The sequence below is a fragment of the Physeter macrocephalus genome, chromosome 7 (genome assembly GCF_002837175.3).
Source record: "Physeter macrocephalus isolate SW-GA chromosome 7, ASM283717v5, whole genome shotgun sequence".
Lineage (NCBI taxonomy): Eukaryota > Metazoa > Chordata > Mammalia > Artiodactyla > Physeteridae > Physeter > Physeter macrocephalus.
The window spans coordinates 18504004-18520183 of record NC_041220.1 but is presented as its reverse complement, the minus strand read 5'-3'; the positions used below and the strand labels follow the sequence as shown (position 1 = coordinate 18520183).

General features: G+C 39.1%; 1 protein-coding gene across 4 annotated transcripts in view; it reads right to left on the bottom strand.

Annotated features, from left to right (window-relative positions):
• The window catches only part of RAP1GDS1 (Rap1 GTPase-GDP dissociation stimulator 1), a 161182-nt gene extending 146930 nt beyond the window's left edge, over nt 1–14252 (bottom strand). For 2 of the 4 annotated variants that reach the window (XM_007109654.4, XM_024126565.3), the window contains exon 1: nt 14069–14251. In XM_007109654.4, the coding sequence (XP_007109716.1) occupies nt 14069–14072 (4 nt within the window). In that variant the 5' untranslated portion in view covers nt 14073–14251. Of the gene's footprint in view, nt 1–14068 lie in introns of all 4 variants that reach the window. The other 2 variants (XM_024126566.3, XM_007109653.4) reach the window with 2 other exon arrangements.
• Nucleotides 14253–16180: the final 1928 nt, after the last annotated feature.

Sequence of the window (16180 nt, the reverse complement as noted above, 5' to 3'; positions counted from 1 at the left end):
ACGACTGTCTATGTATCGTAAAATGTCACAAAACAAAACAAAAAACAAGAAAGAAAATCACAATGAAATGTATCAGGGAGCAGTCTCTGCCATAGCATCTCAAGGGTAGTACCATGCTGTTTAGTACAAGTAAGTGTTTAATTGAATAAGTAAGTAAATTCTAGGAAAGATTTTCCAGATCACTGTAAGTAATGAGCACTTGTATATTCCAAAGAATCTGTACTAAGTGCTGAAAAGGTAAATTTGATCTATCCTCTCATTTAAATTCTTAGGGGGGGAGGTGTTTTCTCTTTTTCTAGAATCCAAATTATGGGGACTTCTCTGGTGGTCCAGTGGTTAAGAATCCACACCCCAGTGCTGGGGACGTGCGCTGGATCCCTGGTCAGGGAACTAAGATTCCACATGCCGTGGGGCAACTCAGTCCGCGTGCCACAACTACTGAACCCACGTGCTCTGGAACCTGTGCACCACAACTAGAGAAAAGCCCACGCGCCACAACCAGAGAAGCCTGCGTGCCACAACAAAGAGCCCATGCTCTGCGACTAAAGATCCTGCATGTTGCAACGAAGACCTGACTGAAATAATAAAATTTAAAATTAATTAATTAAAAAAAGAATCCAAATTATGGCCGTATCTTTTCTATTACTCATTCTTTTATATTATTCTTTATCTACCAGTTAGAGGTTAAGCTTTTCAAAAGCAAAAAAATGTGACTACTTGCACTACTTATTTTGTCACTTTCTGTAATGCCTAATATGGTAACCTTGTGTTTCTGATCTGACTATGGTGCTTTATACAAACTATATAAAAGCCAGAAATGTAACACAGTTGACAGTTATTTTTTCTGGGAACTTACCACCACCCTCCCCAAAACTAAAGATCCTGCATGTTGCAACGAAGACCTGACTCAAATAATAAAATTTAAAATTAATTAATTAAAAAAAGAATCCAAATTATGGCCGTATCTGTTTCTATTACTCATTCTTTTATATTATTCTTTATCTACCAGTTAGAGGTTAAGCTTTTCAAAAGCAAAAAAATGTGACTACTTGCACTACTTATTTTGTCACTTTCTGTAATGCCTAATATGGTAACCTTGTGTTTCTGATCTGACTATGGTGCTTTATACAAACTATATAAAAGCCAGAAATGTAACACAGTTGACAGTTATTTTTTCTGGGAACTTACCACCACCCTCCCCAAAAATGTGTTCTTGCAACTAAAAGGAAATTAAGTTAATCAGCTCATATAAATTTTGTCTTTGTTCTAACTGATTTTGTTTCTGAGGTCAACTATATCTTATAATCTTAAAGATAAACCAACATTTATATTTATGTGAAGCATAAATACATCAATGTAAGTTTTACATTCTTATAATGATCAGTTTCATCTTTCATAATGAATTACTTGAGGAATCTTAGAAGGGGAATATTTTTCAGAAGAGTTAAAGGAAATAATTTTTACAACCTGACAAATCTGTTGTTAAAAAGAATCTTAGATGTGAGCTTCTCACAGTTTTGAAAACAATTTTTTGTTAAAGTACAATGATCGCTGGTTATATTTTTTTCCTGACTATAAAAAACAAAACTCCACCCATAAATTCAGGGAACTTACTAGTTATTTGAAATTATTTTATACAACTATTTTTATATAGTTTTTAAAAATAATTTAAAATTAAAAAAATTTTAAAATATGATTTTATGTAATTCTTTTTATATAATTATTTTAAGTTTATATAATTCTTATATGTTAGAAAATAGTTTCTAATACATGAGAAAATAATATTCTCTAGAAACAGTTTAGCAGTCTTATTACACTTTGATTGCTTTTTTAAATGCCATGCCACCATTTGCCCTAGAAAATGTATTTTATGCTTGAGAGCCAAAAAAGAAAGGAAAAATACAACAGATCTTGGTTTGGGGGCTAGTAGGTCTTTATTAGGTAACTGAGCTTGAAGTTTTCCATATGATAATTTATGTTAATATGAAATGGGCATTCCCCCTTCCATTTTTAATTGAAATCTATTATTTGGTTCCTATTCAATAATAATGTAATATTTTAAGGATATATATGAAATGGGGATTTAAAGACCTTAACTAACTTGCCGAAAGGCTATACTAAACAATTAATTAATTTACAGAATAGCAGAGATTCCATCCTCTATCTCTTTGATTTCTTGTATCATTTGGTCAATTGAAAATTCAGTTTAATCATCACTGATGACCATATATATCACAGATAGTTAACTTTGCTCTTGACTAGTTGTACGATTTAATTTTCACAACCATTTCTTAATTTTAAAATAAATGTATTAATTTCCAAAAGTAATATAAGTTCAATTTTATCAGAAGTTTGAATACAATTAACTCTTTAGTAGTTCAAAAGCTGTAACAGAAATTTCAGACATTGCAAATTTAAATACTTTCAAGAGTGAGAGAGTACCGAGTGAGATTTGTAGGATTTAAGATAACAGTAAGAAGGACTTCCCTGGTTAAGAATCCAAGCTTGCAATGCAGGGAGCACGGGTTTGATCCCTAGTAGGGGAACTAAGATCCAACCTGCCAGGCGATGAGGCCAAAACAAACAAACAAAACAATAAAAATAAAGTGGTAAAAGAAGTGTCTTTAAAAAAAAAAAATAAGAAGAAGAAGTAATGAACTGGGGACCTTATACCCTGCCTAAAGGACAACTATCATTGATTGTCACCAATAGAAATACAGGTTCAGAGATCCTAAATGTTTAATTTTTCAAGAAAAGTTGGTGAAGCAGATTTTTATCAGAAATTTCCTGATTGTTTAAATGTTGACAACTAATTCCAATTCCTAAAACTTCGCTAAAAAAATCCTTCTGCAGAGTATATGTGGCCCATGGACTGCTGGTTTGCAAGCTCTGTTACAGACATGTCTATCATCACTATAGGGTAATGTTGTTAAATTAGGAGCAGAAGACTGACCTGAATCTGTAGTGACTCTATAACTGAACAAACAAGTATTTAGTGAATGCCAATAAGAAATATGAAACACTGAGCAACTAAAGTTATTGAATTATTGAATGTGTTATAGAAGTCCAAGAAGTGAGAGGTGTCCAGAGAACAATAAGAGGTCAGTATGAGAGGTCAGAAGTAGTTTTCATGAGCTGGACTAAGGAGAATGAATATGAAAAGTTATTCTAGAAGAAGGGGTAACAAGAACAGTGGTGTCTTGGTGGTATCACTGACGAAGAATATTTAGGATAAAGGAAGATGTATTTCAGACAGCAGTGAGAAATACAAGAGAGGTAGCAGATTTCTATGGACCTTGAAAGCTAAGCAGTTTAGACTTGATGTGGTCGACAGTTGAAGCAATATTAGATCTTGAGTAGAGAAGTGACATGATCAATGTGGTGTCTTAAAAAAAGATGATCATAGCACGTAGAAAAGACTGGAGAGCACAGTCTAGTATCGAGAGGCCAACTAAGAAATGGTCTCAGTAGTAGCTGAGGTAAGGGCCTGGACTCTAGCAATAGAAATGGGTAGAGTTTTCCACTATCCTATTTACCTGAATGAATCCTTGTTATTAGCTTGTGTGTGTGTGTGTGTGTGTGTGTGTGTGTGTGTGTGTGTGCCCGCCCCTGTGTGTGTGTGCACTTTTTTTTCATTAACAGATTGGAGCTGGCCTAGTATAATGAACAGAACACTAGTTAAGGAGTTAGGAAATAAAGATTCTAGATCTGCCATTGACCCTAACTAAATATGTGAAATTGGGCATGTCTCTTAATCTCACTGAGCCTCAGCTCCATAATCTGGACAGAAAGAGACAGAGCCAGATAGATGTCATTGTTTGAGGCCCTGGGTCTTACAATTCTGAAAACTAACAATCTGAAGTATTCAGATAAAAATGTAACCTCTGGTTTCTTTTGAAAAGTCCGAAAATCTGGCTTCCTTGGGCCCTCATCCTGTACATGGCAAAACTGGCTGGAGCTGAGTAGGGCATTCCTCTTTTAGGTTGGGCACATACTCTCTTAGTTGGCCATAGTCCCACCATTTCCTGTTGTAGCCCTTCCGTGAGGCCCAACGTTAGTTACAATTCATCATGCTTTCATTGCTGTTTTTTATTATGGTAGAGAAACATTTTTCTAAACTTTGTCTTTTATCAAAGGTGAGAAAATGAAAGACAAAAAGACATTTTGTCAAGAAAAATGAAAGAAAGCATACATTTTTATGGAAATAAAATATTCCTTTAGATTTAATATGCAAAAGAAAAAGTGCATATGTGTGAAAAGATCACCCTTTAACCCTCTTTAATCATACAGTTTCATCTGAGTTTGGAAATCCTGTTATACATGTTGGAAACCTATTGAAAAAAATATCTAAGGAGTGAAATGATTAGATTCACATTTTAGAAGGAGTACTCTAGAAGCATTCAAGAACTTAAGAGGGGGAATGCTGAGAGAAAGAACATCTGTTAGACTAGTAAAGTGGTTTCAAGAGGTGAACTGACATGTTTACAGTGGAGAAAGGAGAGGACTGATTCAAGCAGGTAGAACTATTAGAATTTAGGGAACCCAAAGGGTGTTGGAAGTAGAATGATTCTAGATTTTAGGAATGGTTGACTGGATAAATGGTGATACCACCCAGGGAGTCACGGAATGCATAAGGGAGAAAAAGTCTTGGGGCAAGGTGAGGTAGTATAGCATTACTCTAAAGCAGGAGTTGGCCAACTACAGCCCACTGCCTGTTTTTATACAACCCACAAGTCAAATGGTTCCACATTTGTAAATGGTTGAAAAAAGTCAAAAGAAGAATATATTCATAATGTGTAAATTATATGAAATTCAAATTTCAGTGTCCACAAATAGAGTTTTATTGGGACATAATTCATTCCTTTATTTATTGTCTACACCTGTGTTCACTTCACTAGGACAGAGGTTGAGTTGTTTAGACAGCAACCATATGTGGTACTCTCATCACTTTACACTGTTGCTTGATGTACTACAAATTGCAGTGACACAGTTATGATTGTTCAGTGTCTCGAGTACCATGTGTATTGCCACACCACAACATTTCACTTTGACCATCACATCGAAGCGAAAAGAGAAAAGTGTACTTCAAATATCATGCTTTTAATGTTTAAAGTGGCATATGGATTATTTTGTTACTGAATGAAATGGCAAACCACTGTATCACACAATGACACTATAGCTATGCTAGAAAAATTCAACATATATCTATATTACCAGACTAAGTATTCATCATATTCACAATTCATAGGAAAGTAATCGTCAGAGGAATTAGAAAATACAAAACAAAGTACCTCTGGGAGGTTGGGATTGACATATATACACTACTGATACTATGTATAAAATAGTTAACTAATGGGAACCTACTGTATAGCACAGGGAACTCTCTCTACTCAATGCTCTGTGACCTAAATGGGAAGGAAATCCAAAAAAAGAGGGGATATATGTATACGTATAGCTGATTCACTTTGCTGTACAGTATACACTAGCACAACATTGTAAAGCAACTATACGCCAATAAAAATTTTTAAAAATAAATAAAACAAAGTACCTCATCATAGCAGAATTTCTTCACAAAAAGAAAAAGTGAAAATGAAGTTGCAAACAAAGTTTCTGAGGGGCTCACTTATTAGTCAAAGAAGGAAAGCTGTTTACTCATGGTGAGTTAATTAAACTGTATTTTGACTATAGCAACCAAAGAAACATTTCCAGAGGGGGAAAAAGCTTGTTTAAGAAAAGTCTTTCAGTGAGAATAGCTACCTAAGAGGCAAGGGCACTGGGAGCAATATCAATATTCAATTAAAAGACAAGGCAAATAATTTTAAAAAGGTTTTCCTTGGTTCTTGATAAATTAACAGATAGATATTTGTGATACTGCATAGTGTTCTTATTTTCCAGAAGTCAAGGCTGAACGTGAAGAAGAGCCTCTATAAAGACTGCATAGAAGAGGTAAAAATATTTTTAAAGTTGAGAAAACATTAATTCAGTACAACCTGAAGTGGAATCTATTAAGATGTGTTGGGCTTCCCTGGTGGCGCAGTGGTTGCGCGTCCGCCTGCCGATGCAGGGGAACCGGGTTCGCGCCCCGGTCTGGGAGGATCCCACATGCCGCGGAGCGGCTGGGCCCGTGAGCCATGGCCGCTGGGCCTGCGCATCCGGAGCCTGTGCTCCGCAACGGGAGAGGCCACAACAGAGGGAGGCCCGCGTACCACAAAAAAAAAAAAAAAAAAAAAAAGATGTGTTACACCTGATGGTTGTAGAAACATGTGAGGAACAGAAAAAGGCTTAGTTGAATAAATTTACAAAGTCTGTGAAAATAAGGTGTTTAAAGTCTATGTTTCTTCATTATATTATTAATCAGCAGGTATTTTATGGGAAAAATATTTTAAACTAACATGTATGATTGAACCAATAGTATCAACTTCATTCACACTCACAGATTTAACCACTGTCGGTTGTTTGTACTTTGATAAGAAATAGAAGCTGCATATCCTAACTTCCCTTACCACACAACAGCTTAAGGGCTTAGCAGTTGTACGGTTTTACAGTGATTTTTTTTTTTTTTTAGCTCAATGGTGAGACTGAAATTTCTGAACAAAAAGAGGTGCCTTCAACCATTATCATCAAACAATGAATACCTTTGGAAATGATATTTTGCTGCAGATTTGATAATGTCTCCTTGAATCTGACCTGAAAGTCAAGGCAAAACAGTGCTTATATGTGAAACATACTGTGTTAAGTCATTTCGACAACACTGTTCAAATCACAAGTAACCATCAATCTGCTTTATACATTTCTTGCGCTGTCAAAAGTTAAAAACAAGATCTCTGTGCATATACAAATGTGTAACAGATATACCATGCAAGCTCAAACTACAGTTCCAGCAGTGTTTTTCAGACCTCACTACAAGTGCAAAAGAAACTTCCATAGATCAAAATCCATTTAACTATGCAATTGAGGAGCTTCCATCTAACTTTCAATCGGTTAATCTGCAATGTAAACAGCATACGAAATGGAAACTATCAAGAGAATCTAAAAGAATTCTATAAATACCTTCTATACAATTAATGTGATTATTAAGATCGATCAGATGCCCATGATTGATAGCAGCATTTGGTAGTACCTGTCTGTGTGAAAACATGTTTCAAAGACAAAATCAATTAAATGCCTTTACAGATCTGCATTAACAAATGAACAACTGCAATCAATTTTGCTGATAGGGTAACTGGAAATCCCAATTAAAGGAAACTGCTATCTCAAAAAAGGAATTACAATCTTTTCATTCGGAGACCTGTATTTTACAATAAATCATGTTCAATTCATGTTATATTTTGAATTTAGCCCATAAAAATTTTGTGGATATTTCCTTTTTCTCATATATAGTTTCACTCTTATCTATGTAATGTCCTTGATTTTGCCTCTCGGCCTACAAGGCCTAAAATATTTACCATCTGGCCCTTTATGTAAAAAGTTTGCAGACCTCTGCTTTATGGTGATGCTATTCAAAGTGCGGCATCGTCTGGGAAATGTCTTGACAAGGCAAATTCTTGGCCCATCTCACACTTACTGAATCAGAATTTCTGAAGGTAAGCCCAATAATTTCTTTTTTTTTAACAAGCTTATAGGTGATTCTTATGCAAGCTAAAGTGTGAGAATCAATGCTCTCAAACAGGATTTTAGAGACTTAGTTCTGTCCCCTTGGATAAATTATTTAATTCTTTGAGTAAACAAAATGGGGACTGTGTCCCCCACTTCACAGAACTGTTGAAGAGATTAAAACTATTTAAAAAAATAATTTAAAATGTAAAGTTTAACATGATTACTGACATCAGTAATTCTTAATAAACGGTAATAAATGATAATTATTACTTCAAAGGTGTACTGGGGCCTCCTTGCACCCGCCCATGAGATAATGATAATTAAATTTTTAGGAATTTTGTGAGGCAGTTATTAAAATAGCCATTGCCAAAAATTAAATTTTATAAACTTAAAATTAAGTAAGTTGTATTGAAACAAAGTTATTAATGGTCAAAACTCATCACTACTTAATTACTTTACTACATTTTATTATTATCTGTGCTCATGAGGCTATTCTGTCTGTATGGTGGATATATTATGTAACCGTGTGCTGCATCTCATTTCTTCCCGACTATGCATTCACAGGAAATCAACCACCACAAATCGGAGCTTTTTTGGAGAAAGGCTTCTGGCAAAACATTAATCAACATACCTCTGGTTATCATTATTAAAAACTACACAATGAATTCAGTTTTGAACTCAATGAGTTTGAACTGACTGTGCATGTAGGGATGTCTAACCATCTACTAGATAAAAAAATAGAGCCCAGATATATATTTTTAGGCATCAGTAGCATATAGACAGTAGTTGAAGCCATAAACATGGACAAAATTGAGCAAAACAGCCTTTAGAGAAGGGGTCAGATATAGACCCCATATGGAAAAAGTTAATTTTGTGAACAAAAAGTCAGAAGGACATTAGAGTTTATAAGTACAGCCACTTATGGCTAGCGGCTCAATTTAACTACTCCCATTTATCACTATCCTATTTCTTAGTTTTAACTCCTGGAATGCTTCTACCAACAAAAGTTGTATAAATAGATGTACCGAGAGAATTACATTACTCTGCAATTTGAATTCAGCATCCATATCTTAGCCAGCACGGGTAATGGTATTTTAGGCCATCTATTTAGACAAGTCTAACAAATTGGTTCATACTCAGAAGTTTCTACCTCAAGGAGACATTGCCCTTTGAACAATAAAGAAAAACAAGTTATATAGGGATGATTATAACACTTAAGACATCAATGATATTGAGTATATTTCAAAGTTCAGTTTCAAAGAATTACAGAATTTTAGAACCAAAATAGACTTTATAACCTATTCTGATACCTTAATTTTTTTTGGCTCTTCTCTCCATAAGAAAGAGCTGTTTGTCAAGTTAAATGTCTAGGAAAGCATTTTAAATTAATTTTTTTCCTTATCAGTTTTTTCCTTATCTGAACATCTGATTATCTAAAATTAACATGGAGCTCCCAAAGGAGATGATCTTCCTTTTCCATCCCTCCTGATGTTCATGAGGGGATATTAAAAATGTACATAATTCTTTATGGCTGTTGCTGGTGCCTCTGATAACTCCAGAATCACCAAGTTCAGTTCAGCTGATCTGGAATCTCTGGAGACAGCAATCACACGATTTCCCTAAAGGCACCTAGAAGCTCCAACATTCCACTGTGAAAATGAAAACTCTATGGTTCTCAAAATGAATTAAGGCTATTATAACTTTCCAAATAGTAGTACTAGAGACTTCAGAAAATATGACTCTGCCAAGGATAGTGAATCTAGCTCTCTCCCGTATGAAAAAAAGTGGGCATATACAAAATAGATACAAAGCCAATAAGAAAAATTACTGAACTAGTCAATATATAATCTATGCTCTTTTAAAATAATAAATTTTTGTGATTACCAGCTTATAAAAATATTTTATTGCTCTACCTTGACTTATAAAGAATAAGTAAAAGTACCAATTTTAACTATTTATCTACGAAACTATTCCAGGACTTAGAAATGCAAGCCAAAAAAAAAGAACAAAAAAAAACAACAAAAAAAGACTCATGCGTAAGGCTTATACATACTTACAGAGAAAAAGAAAACTCCATGAATTAAGAGTACAATTAGAGGCAAACATATAACTAGAGAAATCCCAAATTCACAAAGATGAATAATAAATAAAAAGTGATAAAACCATTCATTAGTAGAGTATCCTTTATGCAAACTGTCATGTAAAATTATAAAACCATTTCTAAACTCACTCTACATGACAGATACTGCAAAAACAGAAAGTATACTATACTAAGTCACAAAGACATAAAAAATGGAATGTCAAAGGAATGTGAGGCGCTATGGTGAGATTACAAATTGTTAGGCAAAAAAATAGCACGTGTCATTCCACATAAAGTGAGACATTTTAAAAATGTTTAAAGAAAACTATGCTTACATAGAGATCTTTAAACGGGGCAAGGGATACTGTACTACTATACATAGTGAACTCTGTCTCCACTTACTCATTAGCCACTTAGCCTTTACAACTGACCTCCATAGCTATCATACCTCGTAAAACTGCTTTTTAGAAATGCCCTAGGTAATATCCTAACCAAACCACATCAGCTTGGAGCCTTTTCTCAGTCCTATTACTCTTACTGTTCTGAAGCAACAGCCATTATTGACCATTCACTCTTGAAATCAACCATATGCCTATTCTAGTCTTTCACTCCTACCTACTACTGTCTTTTCTGGCGTCAAATCGTTTCATTCTTTTTCCTTAACAATGGGGCATTCTTCAAGATTCTTACCTTGGACAAATTTTCTTCTTTTTCTTTGGTGACTCTCATCCTCCTACCTAACTTCAAATATTATCTCAGGAAAATTGTGGATAACATCCAGATCTCTAGCTCAAATCCTCTCTTGAGAGTTAAAATAACTGTTAAATATTTTTTACCTAGTTTTGGTTAGTCAACTGATTTTTACTGCATAGCTCCTACATGCAAGACACTAGTGTTAGGAAATGTGTTCAAAACCTAATATGAGAGGCCCTGTCATCAAGAAACAGAGACGCTAAAAGGCAAACTAAACAGTCCAACACATCAGGTCCAAAACTGACTATTCATTCACGTTCAAAACTGACTATTCAATCCTCTTCCAGTGGATTAAATAGATATTTAAAAGATCCCACATTCTCATTATTGCCCAGGCAACAATGTATGACTCCTTTCTTAATTCCATATTCCTTATTGCAATTTTCTATTCCCATTGCCACAGGCTGGTTCAGGACAGTATATATTTTCACCCAAACTGCAACAACCACCTTCTGAATTATTCTCCAGTTTCTCATCCAATCCATCCTGCACTCAACTGACAGATTAATTTTCCTAAACCACAGATGTGCTCCATCACTTACCTATATAAAAAAGTTTAACAGTCCCTCAATAGACAAGTCAAGTCTAAAAACTTCTTCAGCTTAGCATTCAAGGTCCTCCATTATCTGTTCTTTACCTATTAAAACTTTTTCATCTCTGTCACCCACTATTTCCTTACCTTTTGCTCCAGCCAAACATGGTTATCTAATCATATCCTGAAACTGTTTGAATGTTTCTATCTCTGTATCTTCCTTTATGTCATTTCTCTCCCTCTGCTCCTATCCTGATTAACAGTCTCCGTTCATTTCTACCTTTCAGAAGCTTAACCAACCATTAGATCAAATAACATCGTTTTTCTGAAAACTCCTCTCCATCCTCTGAAACTATAAAATATGTTAAGGTCTTTTGTATCACTCATACTTTATTCAGTTACCTGTGTATGTAGAACATTATTCCTGTTAAGATTATAAGAAACTTGAAAAATGTTTTATTAATTTTTATCCTCCCACGGTACATTACATATGGTTGATATTCAACAAATTACGCTGAATTTATAATAAAATATACACATAAAATAATAGGCATGGTCCATAAGACTACACAGGAAGTTTCCTTCACTCTCTTATGGAGAAAAATCACTGCCACGAGAATATCTTTTTAAAAAATCACCTTATTTATTTCTTGAAAAGACATTAAAAAGTGATTTTTCCCCCTACCATTAATCAGTATACCCCTTATGTATATATGAATTGTTATAATAACTTCCTTGGCTTCGAATATAACATTGCTTCCCAAGGTTTCAATTTTACATTATGGTATGTACCTACTGATCACAAGCTAAACCACTGAAAACAGCAGTGTAGCAGGAAATAGCTTGCCTGGTGGCTGCTCCAAAACCCGCACCTCTTAGACAATCCAACTTATTTTTTTTGAGAGAGAGAAGAGCAGTCATAGTGTAATTATACTTCCTGTTCCCACTTCCTCCACATCTCCATCACCTCCATAATACCTACCAACCCAAATGTTTGTTCAGAGCCCATACTTTCAGGTTCACAAGTTGAAAATAACAGTTTTCCAGTTCAACAGTTAATTCACCAAAGATTTACTGAATACATACTATGTGGTAAGCACTGTAGAGGACCCAAAAATTCATAAGACACAAATTTCATCTTCTGGAACACATGATTAAATGCACCACACACACACACACATTAACAACTCCATTATAAAGCAGATTACGTAAGGGCTATAAAGCTTCCAGCAAGGTACAAACAGAATGGTAAAAGGAGAGAGAGTGCTTAATCAAAGTATATCTGACAAGCTTCAAATGAGAGATGGATTTCTATTTGGACTTTCTTTGAAATCAAGTAAAGAATTCAAGATTTTCTAGATTAATTATTTTTAAGTAAATTATTTAAGTATTTTTTCACTGGTATTGCAACAGAATGGAATTTTTTCTACTGAAAAGGTACTGATTTAACATGTAAGTTAAAATTTTAAACAGACTTTTTTTAGCTCACCTTGAAACATGGGGAAATATATTTTAAAGGCCAAACTTGTGCCTATAATTAAGAAGAAAATTTTTGTTATGTTCAAGGGAAAGACATAATGTGTCCAATAATCCGAACTAATATTTATTTAAAATTTAAAATTCTACTCCCAGAGAAAGACTATATACATATAAATGGGCCGCCCGATTTTTACAGAAATCTGTCAGCATACCAATAGTACATTAAAAAGAACAACTGAAAAAAACTGAAAATAAAATTCTGGGACCTAGATTCATTTTTCATTCATACCACCTCCTCTTGTAACAATGACCTCTTCCTCATATACGGCCAAAGGTCTGAATCAGAGCTTGGAGCATTTGCTTTTCGAGTAGGCTCCATCGACACCAGATACTTCTATGAAGATTCAGAGTTGCCATGACCTAACTCTGTACGTGTTGGGCAATGTTTTGACAGGTGAAAGGACCACACTCATCTCAAGCTTAAAATAACTTGCAGGGAAGGGGTGGGAAAAGTCCGAGTTGACAAATGCCAATGTAGCAAATTTTAAAAAGAGGAAACTATGATAGACAGGAATGGAAGCAAACTGGGCAACTTGCAGAAGTATGGCATTCCAAATTGCTACTATTTTTAAAAAACTTTCGTCTTTTAATTACATTACAGCATCCAAGAGACGTTTCTGCAATTCCTGAACTTAACAATTAAGCAACATATTATGAAAAAAAAATTTAGGTTTAAATTACATGCAGTTTTATAAAACATATTTGCTTGTAAATATCTCATCCAAAACTCTTGATGTTAACGCGAAAGAACTAAAATCGGATTATGGAGATTTCGACAAGTGAAGCTGGGAAAGAATAACTAACATGTAAGTTCGGTAACATGTTACAGGCAGGTTGCAGTTTCCCTGCTACAGCAGACAGGCGAAGGAACCAAGAAAATGGGTTGAGCACAGGAATATTGCACACTGTAGGCACCCAACACTAATTCAACAGCTAGCGGGCTCTATCCATCCTTCCTCACGTTCCTCGTGGCCTCTGACAAGTCATCCTTTCAACCTATGAGACTGTCCGCTCTCCCCCACCGAAAATAATTTCCGTGCAGGTTGTAAAATCTCCCGCACAAACTACTTGCTCACACCTCCTCGCCTTGGGATGGGCAGTCCCCAAGATGGGGAAAGGTCGCCCTGGCAGGGAAGTTACGTGAAGTGGTCTTTCTCGCGGTCTGCCCCGAGCCTCCAGCCCAGCAGCCGCGGGAGAAAGGAAGCGGGCGGCCTCCGAAGAAACCGGGATGGGGCAGCGGATGAGAGCCCGCGAGGCAGGCTCCGTGGTGCCCGAGCACCGGCTCGGGCAGGAAGAATGGAGGAGGGGAGGCGAGGCAGCGAGGTGCCCGAGAGCCGGGCGGGCGGTCCGGCCCCGCGGCCCGACCCCACCCCGCCCTCGGGACCCTCGCAGCCCGCGGACTCGGCGTGCGTTCCGCGTGCGCCGACTCTCCCCGGAGGAAGAGCCACTGCCTCACACCAGTGGATTTGAGAAATCCGGCAACTTTGCGCGAGAAATGCTTCCCACCCTGCAACACGCCGAGAAAGAGAAATATGTCAGACGATGACGGGGGAGGAAGGATGACTTACCCATGGTCCTCCCAGAGGGTGAGGAGCCGGCAGGGCGAGGCGAAGGTCTCCGGTGCGGGCGGCGCGGCGCTGTGTCCTCCCTCTACCTCCGCCTCTCCTGCAGCCAGGGAGGGACCCGCGGGGGGTGGCCGCCGGGGAGGAGCAGCTACTGCTGCCGCTGCTGCTGCTGCTGCAGGCGGCGCGGCCGCGGCGGGGACGAACGGCGGGGGGCGGGGCGGGGTAGGGCGGGGCGGACGGGCGCAGCCTGCGGCGGGCGCGGCTCGCGGGCGGGAGGCGGAGGCGCCGAGGCTGCTGGAGCGGCGTCCGCCTCGACGCGCGGTCCGGGAGCGCCCCGCCCTCCCCACCGAGCATGCTCAGTGCTTCCCATTTTTTTTCCCCCCCGGGGAAAGAGAATCTGAACGTGCTGGTGGGCGTGTGTTTGCTGGCCGGCTCCCGCCGCCGCGGAGGAGCTCGATGGCGGCAGCCTGAGGGGCGGAGGGTGAGCCTCTGGAAGGCTGGACGCGGGGACGCTGAGCCCGAACTATTACCCTCCGGCTCGCTATCCCGACCCCACCAACCCACACCCGGAAAACGGGCCGGTGTTTATGAGGGGGCAGCCCGGGTGCACAGGCGGGAATTTCCCGAAGGAGGAACCGCTGGGCCTCTTCCGACCTGGGAGGGTGGTCGGAAAGCAAAGCGGACGTCCTGAAACGAAGCTGGAAGAGACCTACTGGCGATGAGGCCAGCGCCTCTGGAGATAAGATACCTGGGGACGCCCGTTTTCAGAGCAGCCTGTGGACTCGTTGGGCGGCCGCTGGGAAGGCGCTCAATATTAGCGGGACAGTTAAGACCAGTTTAAAAAGAGAAGTCCGGGCAGCGAGAGGAGTGATCGCCCCGGGATGTCCTCGGAGAGTGTGTCGTTCTCCTTCCTAGAGGAGTGCGGCCTTCCTTTCCCCGGAGGACACCTGAAAAGCCATGTAACGAGGGTGCCCTGGCTGTCGGGCTCCACCCTCCCGGGATGTGCCCAGCTGTGCCCGGCTCCCTTGGAACGCGGCCGGAACAAGGTCGCCACGGTGGGAAAATAAAAGTCCGCTGAGTCGGCTGCGGCCCCGCAGCGTCCGCCGGCCGGAGTTTCCTCGGTCCGCGGGGCCGCCGCCCGCTCCCGACACCCCCCTAACTGCGGGGAAAACCTGAGCCGCGCGCTCCCTTTTGAGGACGCCCTCCCAACTGGGCATGCGCGCGGGGCGAAGGCTGGTCTTGGGTCCTCTACTCTGGGGGAGGAGGCAGGGGAAAACCTTCCATTTCTTCGCAGCCTGATCGTGGCCTGAACCCTGTCTGGTGGCTGGGGTGAGGGATCAGGTCGCTCTCCCAAGGCAGCAGCAACTGCAGTCCTGCAGGGGACGGGGCGCCGTCAGCAGCACAACCTGTGAGAGGGAGATGCTGAAGAGCTCAACGGAAATTCCCTTCCCTTTTCAACTTTTGCTCTTTAGACTCAAGTGTTGAGAAAAAGGTGCCCCCCACCCTTCATCCGTGGCCCTTCTTAACAGTAATATCACAAGCACACAAGTCAGAATAGGCCTTGTAATTCGTTGAGCAGACAGCCGATTTTCTAAAACAAAAAGGAAACATGATAATAAAAAGGTTTGATAAAATAAGAAAATACAATAGAACTACAGAAGTGAAAACTATTAGACTTTTGTGATGCCCAAGACATCAGGCTCTTCACTCCTACTACGCTGCTTTCCTTTCTGTGATATAAGAATGCTCTTGCTTTTTGCCTCAAAATAGTCTTACAGAACAGAATTAGTTTCCTAGGGCTGCTAAGTACCACAAACTGGGTGGCTTAGGACAACAGAAATGTATTTTCTTACAGTTCTAGAGGCCAGAAGTCTGAAATCGAAGTGTGGGCAGGCCCATGCTCACCCTGAAGGCACTAAGGAAAGATTTCTTCCGGGCCTCCCCTAGCTTCTGGTAGGTCCTTGGCCTATGGTAGCATAACGGCGGACTTCACATGGCATGTCTGTTGAAATTTTTCTTTTTTATGAGCACACCAGTCATTTTCGATTAGGGGCCCAACTACTCTTGTATGACCTCATGTTTAATTATATCTGCAGTGACCCTATTTCCAAATAA